The sequence below is a fragment of the Canis aureus genome, chromosome 35 (assembly GCF_053574225.1).
Source record: "Canis aureus isolate CA01 chromosome 35, VMU_Caureus_v.1.0, whole genome shotgun sequence".
Lineage (NCBI taxonomy): Eukaryota > Metazoa > Chordata > Mammalia > Carnivora > Canidae > Canis > Canis aureus.
The window spans coordinates 26,107,446-26,117,920 of NC_135645.1; the positions used below are offsets into that span (position 1 = coordinate 26,107,446).

At 36.0% G+C, this 10,475-nt stretch overlaps 1 protein-coding gene across 1 annotated transcript; it reads right to left on the reverse strand.

Moving 5' to 3' along the window:
• Window positions 1-4,167: 4,167 nt before the first annotated feature.
• LOC144305339 (olfactory receptor 5K3-like) lies at window positions 4,168-5,088 on the reverse strand. Its single transcript, XM_077884116.1, has one exon. The coding sequence runs from the start codon at window positions 5,086-5,088 to the stop codon at window positions 4,168-4,170; it is 921 nt and encodes a 306-aa protein (XP_077740242.1).
• Window positions 5,089-10,475: the final 5,387 nt, after the last annotated feature.

A 10,475-nucleotide genomic window follows, 5' to 3' on the forward strand; every position in this document is an offset into this window, starting at 1 on the left:
CTCTATACTATTTATTATGTTCTATAAATCCAAAACTGTTTGAAAAAATTTTTAGATTTATAAAATGTCTTGAGGTAAAGATCTTATTTCTCCCAACGAAGCCAGAGAACACTTGGGCGAAAAGAATCACCAGTTTTCTGCTTCCAATTAGTGAAGTAATCAGTGAATGTAGCAGTTAGGACAAATTGATATTATAGGCCTCATGACAGGAAGAGGAAAACAGAACAGTTGTGATTGCTGAATTACTTAAATCTAATCAGGAGGAAACATCAGAAAAATAGAGATGGTGGGATATTTTACATGATGTCTGATACAAATTTAAAAGTTTTAAATGTCATGAAAGAAAAAAGTCAAGAATTTTCTTCTAAGTTAGAGAAGATTAGCGAATGATAATAAGAAAGTGAATAGTGACCTTTAACTGAATTCTTGATAAAAAAATCAATTAGTATCAAGGACAATTTGGGGAAAATTGGGAAAAATTTTAGTATGAACATCATATTAGATGATGTTAAAGTCCTTTAGGATGATAATTATATGAGGGGCTGCCTGGGTGGCTCAGTTGGTTAAGCATCTGCCTTCAGCTCAGGTCATGAACTTTGGGTCCTGGATCAAGCCCCACATGCCTCAGGCTCCCTGCTCAATGGGGAGCTTCTTCTCTGTATCCCTCTGCTCTTCCCCATTTACCACTCCCACTCACTTGTGCTTGCTCCCTGTCTCTCTCAAATCAATAGATAAATCTTTAAAAAATGATATGACCATTTTGTGTTGAAGATTATGAGGAAACTGTCATTATCTCATCATATATGAATATACACATACACATAGTGGATCAAATATATATATATATACATGTATATATACACATTTACAGGTGGATACCTTGGTCAATGTGCTGAAATTTAATACTTAATAATCCTGGTTTAAAAAAAGTCATGGGCGGGATCCCTGGGTGGCGCAGTGGTTTGGCGCCTGCCGTTGGCCCAGGACGTGATCCTGGAGACCCGGGATCGAATCCCACATCGGGCTCCCGGTGCATGGAGCCTGCTCCTCCCTCTGCCTGTGTCTCTGCCGCGCTCTCTCTCTCTCTGTGACTATCATAAATAAATAAAAAATTAAATAAAAAAAAGTCATGGGCATTCTCTCAACGTTTTTGTAGGTTTGAAAGTTTTTTAAGTAAATCTGGGGGAAAATGTCATGATTCACATTTTTCCTCACTCTGCCCTCTTTCTGCCCACTTTACAGCTTAGTTTCTTGAAAGTTTTCTTCTCTTGCTACTTTCATTTCTCTATGTTGCATATCATATCGTTTAGTGTGTAGAAACATGAATTTTAGATTTGATGTCTAGATTTGATCCCTGTGTTCCACCTTAATAATAATATGGACTAATTATGAAACCTCTTTGTTCTCCATTTTTCTCAGTGGGGTATAGGAAACTAAAATACAGAAATAAAAGTTAAAAATGTAATATATGTGTGAATAAATGGATACTGATGAAACACTATGTGTAAGCTAAAAGGGTGTCTGAGAATTAATTTAAATTAAAATATAAAATGAGACATGAGGCGAGAGACATGAATCAGATAATATTTATTCAGTTGCAATAAAAGCATTTTTTCCACACAAGCTTAGCAGTAAGAAGATCTATTGGATTCTGGAACCAGAAAGGCTGGTTGATTACAGTGACGCTGGGTCTGTTTCTCTGTGATTCCCTCAGCTATGCCCTCCTTTGTGTTTTGACTTCATCTCCAGGCTCGATTCTCTCTTGACGGCCAGATGGAAGTAGACTGTGCCAGATTTCATGTCCGTACAGCATGACATTCATACGAAGAAAGACTCCCTCTTTTGGTGGATCTCTTTTAAAATAAAGGAAATATATATCCCAGAAACTTCCACAAAATCACTTCTTTAGTCTCAATGGGCCCAAATAAGTCACATACTGTTCCCTTAAAGGCCCTTTAGGCTTCAGTGTTGCTTAGGGTTGGAAGAGGGTGGTGCAGAAATACATAACAAAATCTGTGGTATTCCTGGAAAAAGGAAAGGGATTCAGGTATGTGAGTCTAACAAGTAAAACTATCTTCTAATATAGAGAGTATATACAAAGGAACAACATTCAACTATGTCAGGCGTCTGGATTTTGTTATATTCTTAAAAAATGTGTTTAGGAAACTCTAGAGCTTTGTTTCCGTGGGTTATATCTCACAGTATGTACAGTTAGAAATTAAAACTAAGAAATTAAAAATTATTTATGGACTTGTGCAAAAAAATAAAAACCCATTATACATTAGCTTAATTATATCAAAATATATTAAAGGAAATGGTGAGAGAATGGTTCAAAATGTCAGGTCCCTTTTAAAGCATTAGTATAAGTCATGGTTAGCTTGGTATTCACAGGAAGAAGATAGGCCTTGATTTTATTTTCCAGTAGTTACATTACCAGTTTTTCTTTAAAATGTTTCTTATATCGGTGCACTCCTCTCCTTTTATCCTCTAGTTTCAGTCTCAACATCATAGATATGAATTCTTGAAGTTAGCCTCATTGCTTCCACCTTCAACCAATCAATTACCAAATGAGTTTTCTGAAAAATGCAGTTACCCAGGTCTAGGAAGAATTTGGTGTCTGATGTCTCTGAGATACATTCAGATTCCTTAGGGTGGCATTTAAGATTCTCAGTAACCCAATGGGCTTTCCCTCTCATTTCCCATATTCAACAACAGCTCATAACAATAGTTGTGGCAGCTTTCTGACTCTGTCCATGGTTCACCTGCTTCACCCCTGTTCCCAGTGCCATAGTTATTTCCATAAACATTGACTGTGGTCATACTCATTCCTTTTTGCTTCCAGACATCATTTCTAAAAAATCATTTTTAAGGCACATCTTACGTCTTATTCTGCATAAGGACTAAGTACCCCAGGCTACAAAGATCTCCATCTTTGAAACTGTCAAGCAGCATTAATACAAAATGTAGCTCAATATGAGTACCTGGATGAACTTTAGCAGGCATCTCAATGTCCAAAGATATGAGATTTTTACTGAGAAAAAGCATGAAGAATTATGTATAACCATTTGTTGTTAGGTAATCTAAAGGAAGGGTCTTCTTTGTACCTACCAGATCACGTGTTCTCAGTAAATTATTCTTTCCTTTCCTATTTGCAAATATAAGTAATCGATAAATATTTTTGTTTAGGTATTTAGAATTTTTGCTGTTTTGTGCCTCACTGATGCTTTACAGCATCTCAGAGCCTTTTGTTAATGCCGAGAGTAGAGCACTTGTTTAGAAGCAGTTCTGAATATTTCCTAGTAACAAGTATATCAGTGAAAAAATCCTTCATTTAGTTTAATGTGTTCAGGATTACCGATCATTTTTGATGGGTGCCTAGTCATAATACATGAAAATTTCAAAGCCCATATGAATTTCAGTGTAAATACCATGTACTTCATCTACAGATTGATAAATCACCAGTAGAGAAAGATGAAAATAGTCTTTTTTATAATACATTTTTGTTAGTATTCTTTTCTTGTTTTTACTAATTTAGCTATAAATTATATATAATAAAATTTCTACTTTTAAGGATAAAATTTTTCTTTTTGACCATAGACATTCTGAGTGAATTCATAGTCAAATGTATTCTCTTGAATCAACTCAAAGAAAATTAAGAATCAAATATATACAGTTTACTTGTGACACATGACATTAAGAAGGGATTAATTATTGATAATTTGGAGGGTGTCAGAGGTTGTCAGATTATGGTTTGGAATTCCAGAAATTTGTCAACATTAATAAATGGAAGTGATCTTTACATATAATGACTTGTAGTCCTAGTATTTGTTGTATTGTTGAAAATTGTAACTCACTACACTTTGAAAGAATTAGTTAATACTTTAGCTAATTTCATTGTGATATAGTTTGTGAGCTCAGGAATAATGATTTAGTTCATTCTTGCTGGGAGCTAGAAGCTTAGATTTTGAAATACTTTGTAACAGAATGTCTCCTTACTGAACTTCTTTATTTGACTCCTATACTGTCATGTTTTAGTAATTTAATATTTTATGCACAAAGTGGTCGTTTTCTACTTTCTCAATACTCTGTCATTCAGAAAGAAAACATTTTCACAAATTTAATTTTCCACAGGGGAGAATATTTCTTTTAAGTGTCAAAAATTTTTCTTTATGTTTTTTTCATAGCATTTATCACTTCCTTATTTCTTAGACTATAAATAAAAGGGTTTAATAAAGGGATTACTAGAGTATAAAAAATAGCAACAGATATATCTTTATCCTCTTCTTTAACTGAATTTGGTCGAATGTACACAAAGAGAAGAGAACCATAGAACATTGAGACAGAAAGAAAGTGTGATGCACAAGTAGATAAGGCTTTGCCTCTTCCCTCTTTGGATTTCATTTTGAAAATCATGAAAAGAATGCAGAGATAAGAGATTATGACTATGATAATAGAGAACACTAGAACTGAACCTGGAAAGATAAACATCAACAATTCATTGATGTAAGGGTCAACACAGGAGAGTTTGAATAATGGAAGAAATTCACAAAAAAAGTGATTAATCTGATGAGACCTACAGAAAGTTAACCGAAAGAGAAACACTATATGAATTATGGAATGCAGGTTTCCTGCTATGTAGGCCCCTGCGGTCATCTGAAAGCAGAGCTTCTTCGACATCAGGGTGTGGTACTGCAGTGGGCTGCAGATGGCCACATAGCGGTCATAGGCCATTGCTGCCAGGAGAAAGCAGTCTGCCGTTTCAGCAAGGCAGAAAAAATAAAACTGTGCCATGCATTCATAGAGGGAAATCATTCTGTCCTTCGAAAAGAAATTCTCTAACATCTTGGGGGTAATGGCACAGGCACAACAGGAATCCATTAGAGCCAGGTTGCCCAGAAAGATGTACATGGGTGTGTGAAGGCGACGCTCCATAAGGATCAATGGCACCAGGCCCAGATTCCCCACCATGGTGATCAGATAGATAGTGAGAAACACCACAAACAGAACGGTCTTCAACTTTGGGTGATCTGTAAATCCTATGAGAATAAATTCAGTTGTCAAGGAGTAATTATCCTCAGTCATATCCATCTTCTCTGTTGAGATAAGAATCCTGGAAATACAGGAGTCTAATTTAGGGTATGTATTATTTTCTTCCTAATTTTCTTTCTATGGCAAAGAGAGGTGTTCTTCAAACCTCTCTTACCCTCTAGATGCAGTCACACAAATATCTAGGGGATACTCATTCCTCAAATGTCAGCTTCATAACTTCGACTCTGGAAATCAGCATCACATGAATATTCTTATATTTCCAGGGAGAATGCTTACAGTGGACAAGTTTTGTCATTATAAATTCATGCATGAAGTGTGTACAGATCTAGCATATCCATATTTGTTTCATGGTTGATAAATAATTTCAGCATTGTTTTTTTGCAGTAAAGATACTTAAAATGAACTTAAAATCAATTTTCATATATACACATTTTTTTAACCTAGTAAAAAGTTTTTCATATACTCTCCCAGTGGTGTGAATGCTTAAAAATAGAATATGACAGATAATTTAACTTTATATCTTAGGAATTGTGTGAAGATCACTAAGTATTAAGAAGAGGACCTTTGTCTTTAAAGAAAATTACTTTGGATATCCAAGGAAATAAATATCTATAATCATCTCTCATTCCTTTTTCTGGTATTACATCCATTTTGATAAAAACTAACTCTGTCCATGCCATCGTTCCTGTCCATTTTTGCCCAGATTTCTAAATCCTTTCATTCTTTATGCAATGCATAGTTTACATATAATGCTACTTAATAAAGTTTTAACTAAATGCTCCAGACCACACTGATTATCACTTTCCTTCAACCTCCAGGGTATCCCATATACCCACCACACTCTAAGTTTGCTTGTGTATAATCGACAAGGCTATTTTTTTCATAATGATGCACAGTTTCCTTACTAGAATTGAAGACATTTGATCATAGCTATGGCTTCTACTTCTTATAGGAGTTGTTTCATTCTATAGAGAAGGAGCAGTAGGATTCCAGTCCTAGCTTCATTCCAAAGGCCTGAGATGGGTTAACTTGTTGTCAGTGTACTACTGCTGATCCTCAGTTACCTCTTGGGTTTTTGCAAATTGAGTCTGCTAATTTTGAAGAATAGCCTACAAAGGCAATTAGACAAAATATGTCATTGAAAAAATTGTATGAATCATCGTCTTATCTGAATTAACCTCTCTACTATTTACCTGTTTCCTACGAAACTTAAGTACAATTTTCTGAAATATGTCACGGTAGTTTAAAAGTTGATAACAATACGTTTGCCTGTATCTTTTAGTTTTGTAATCTTAGAAAAAGAAAAATCTTAAAGCTTAATGGGATTTTGAGAACAAATTTTACTTTTCTCAAAGGCTATCTTCTATCTTTACTTAGTGATCCATTAGGATATATTGGCCAGTGTGTCTAATTATATGAATTCTATGGTCAAAATTGGTTTGTATTTCCCTAATCAAAATATCAAAATAAATGTGCAGGTGGACATTATTCGGTATTAAAATATTAGAGCAAAGCCATTTGAGAATAAGCAATGTTAGAAATAACTTTCAAGGTACTTTCCTAAATTACGTCATAGAGCTAAGCTGTGTTCTTACCTGTCTATTTTGAAGATTTATCTTATAATCAAGAAAAGGTCAGCATGAATTGAATTTAAATCTCATTTCCCATAGCCTTCAGGTGTGAGAAGGGCTAGAAAGGTAAGTTGAAATCCGTAAGCAATGAAAAATGCTAAGTTATCCAGAAAATAATCAATTATAGATGCTAATATTAAAAGTAAAATTACATTTGAAAACTTCCATTACCTGAATGCTCCTAAGAACATTTTACAACATCACATTGCTTTTGTTATGGTGTTAAGTTCATAGAGTTTCAGAACATGAATTCTAACTTCAAAAACATTGGGATTGGGATCCCTGGGTGGTACAGCGGTTTAGCGCCTACCTTTGGCCCAGGGCGTGATCCTGGAGACCCGGGATCGAATCCCACGTCGGGCTCCCGGTGCATGGAGCCTGCTTCTCCCTCTGCCTGTGTCTCTGCCTCTCTCTCTCTGTGTGACTGTCATAAATAAATAAAAATTAAAAAAAAAAAACATTGGGATTAAATAATGAAATTGCAGGACTACTAATAGGTCAGTGTCATTAATTATGTTCCTTACAATGCAAAGTTAAATTTTCCATCAAATGCTTATGGGACTTCCCTGCAATGACATCAGTATATTTCTATGGGGAGATGCAGTTCGCAAAACATATTAGCTGTATGACATAAATTAAAGCTGACCTGTGAGACAATGAGGGTAAAGTAAATGATCCTCACTGAGGTCAGTGAGGTCATTTGATGATCATCTTGCCAATTCTTATGTAAATGACATCATTTTTACAATTCTGATCTTTCCCAGTGTGTAAAATGTAAAATGAGCAGAAGAGAGTCAGGTTGGTTTGGACAGAGTACTGGGGAGATTAATGTGATTTATGAAAGATGATTAACATCTGGAGAGGAGACTGATGTGTTTTAGGGTTAGCTAGGCTCATCAGCCCCTTCACTCTGAGTTGAATTTGTTCCCTTGTGTTGCAAAACCCTCATGGAAACTTTGCTGTTACAACTTAACCCCACTATGACTATGATTGACTGAGTGGTTCTCTGTTCTTCTCAGTTCACCCCAATTCCTTTATCTTTTTTACCCTATTTTGCCCCCTTCATTCCACTAATCATATAAATCATAGAAGTCATATAAATATATATCATATTTAATAAAATTTTACTTAGTAAAAACACTATGTATATAGTATGTCTATATTCAGTCACTAGTTTCCAAAAACCACCAGTAGCCTTAGACATAAAAGGGGCTTTGTCTGATATGTTCATTCCTATATTCCTAACACCCTAAACAGTCAAACTTTATAGAGCTAAGCAAATATTTGTTCCATGTATAAGAGAATGACACTCTACTGCTCAGGCATTAGCAATGGTCTCTCACTAGGTTTCAAAGCAAATCCATTTATCTCATTTTGGAATTCCAGATGCTTCACAGTCAGCCTGTGTCTCATCTATCACCTTGCTTTCTTCCACTCGCCTCACGGTACTTGGCTACGTGCATCCCTTACTGTCCTTCTGTGCAGTTTCGTCATGTAATTTGCTTATACGGTTTCCCTCATCTGAAACTCCTTCTCCCTTTTCTTCCATCTCACTACGACTTATCCTTGAGTTTAAGTCAGATCTCTCCATAAGGACTTTCTTAGGTCTTTTAAATAGAACTGAGTGTTCCTCTTCCTGATTTATATGATACTTACTTGCTTTTTATAATGATTGCATTCACCGCTGTACCAAGTGTGCATCATATGTGCATTGAGCGTAAAAGTCTTGACTAAATGTTCTTGTCACCAATTGTGTCATACATCTTTTGAGCACTTGGCAACAAATGGAGCTAGTTCTTCAACACATGCTGCATTGACTTCTAATATTCCCATTGTGTTTGACTTTTATCAAGTGCTTGCAATATGCATGGCACTGGAAAAGACAATGGGGAGTGTGTGCACAGGATGTGAAAATGGTGCGATAAATTCTTAGTTTTTGATATGGCTCCTGACAAGAAGCTCATAATCTAGTGGGGAGAAAACAGCACTTACATTGCTGACTAGTGTGCAGTTGACGTTAGTCTGTAACGTTGAGTATAAATGTTATATAAAAATATAGTGAAGAGGGAATGGTGACCTGGAAGAAGTAATATAGTTTCCCGAAAGAAAATCTTTTTAATTTCATAAAACTATCCACGATATGCAGGTAACAAGTGGTGAATATCATGGGGAAAAGCATTAGGCTGAGGGATCCAATGTAAAAGCCTGGACTCTAAAAGAGCAACACCTAATTTAAAAGAAAGGACAGTAAACTCGAGTGACTAAAGCTTACTCATGCATGATATAAGGGGACGCAACAGGTAATATAAAGAAAATGGGAAATTAGGTGCGACATTGCTCTATTGGATTCTTTCCCATTTACTTTCTCTGCTCTGCCATTTCACTAACCCCCCTCCCTTCACCACCACGCCTAAGGCCACTAGCCCCTTAATGCCAACCCAAAGGAATAATTATTTTCCTAACCACACGTAGTGTTTGGTGCTATCAAAGTCTTCTCGGGCTTCTTAGGATAACCCTCCCTGCTTCTATAATCTTGATTGCTCCATCTCATTCTTTCCTGCTGGGTCATGTTTCTCCTTTTGCCCTTAATGATGCTTCTTTTTTATTGTATCCCTAAACCTCCTTCTTCTTTTATTCTAGAATTTTCTCCATATTATCTCATCTACTTTTGTGCTTTCAACTGTCTTTCATCTGCTGGTTGGTGGCTTCAGTAGAGGAGATATTTCAAACCATTTTGTTATATACTCATATAGTAAGATCATTGTAATATGTTCTAAATATAATTCCTACAAATTAGGTTTCCAGTATACTAAAATAGTATGTATTATAAAATATGAAAAGAGAAATTTAAAAAGAGTCTAAAGAAATGGAATTAAAATTTTTGATATTTATAATAGTCTAAAACATTGTTTCCTCCCCATTAACACTATTATTAATTAAATATTAATCAGACTGAGAAAAATCATATTATGTGTCATCATTTATACCATAGCTTAGTCGTATGATACAGCAATTCATGCACTTGCTTGAATCTATTTCCAAACATCTCTTAATATCCTACACATTTGGAAAGACACTACAGACAGATATATCGGCTCAAGTAAGAGAAGAATGGGAGTTTTTGTGTGTCTCAGAACAGGAAAGTGCTCTTCAGGAGGTCCACACTGACTCAGGAGGCCAACAGTATTACAAATATCTGAGGTCCAAAGAGACATGAAGCTAGTGGGAAGTTTATGGATAACTCTCATAGCACATTCATAACATATACCCTCCTGGTTTCAAGCAAAATTTCTGTATTATAAAGTCTTCAAAAATAACTTCCCTGCTAGAGGAAGAGCTCCTAACTTTGGCACACCAAGGCACCAAGAGGAAAAAATTGCCTTCGTGAGGTGGAATTTGTCAGACTAACAGGTATAAGTTTGAATGGGCCCAGGAGTAATTCATTAGAAGATGAGAGCAGCACATCCAAGGATCAGGAATGAGCAGAGTGTGAGAATACAATGGGCTGCACAAGCAGACAACCTAGACCTCTGTGTCCTCCTCCAGCACTGCACTGACCTCGTGCCCTCATGTCATGTGTCAGACTTCAAAGGACAGGCTGGTCCTACATTTGCTTGGTATGTTGAGGCCAGCCAGGGTGTAGTGCTGCTAGAGTATCCCTCCATCCAGGGCACCTTAAAAGACAACCATAAGGGGAAATCCTCCCTTACAGCAGTAGACTGGTTGACTATATCCATTGTACAGAAGAGAAGTGATCCAAGGTGAGAATATGCAGAATTCTAAGACAGGAGAACA

Coding starts and splice junctions, on each gene's coding strand:
- LOC144305339 (XM_077884116.1), bottom strand. CDS start 5,088: ATGGATATGACTGAGGATAATTACTCCTTGACAACTGAATTTATTCTC.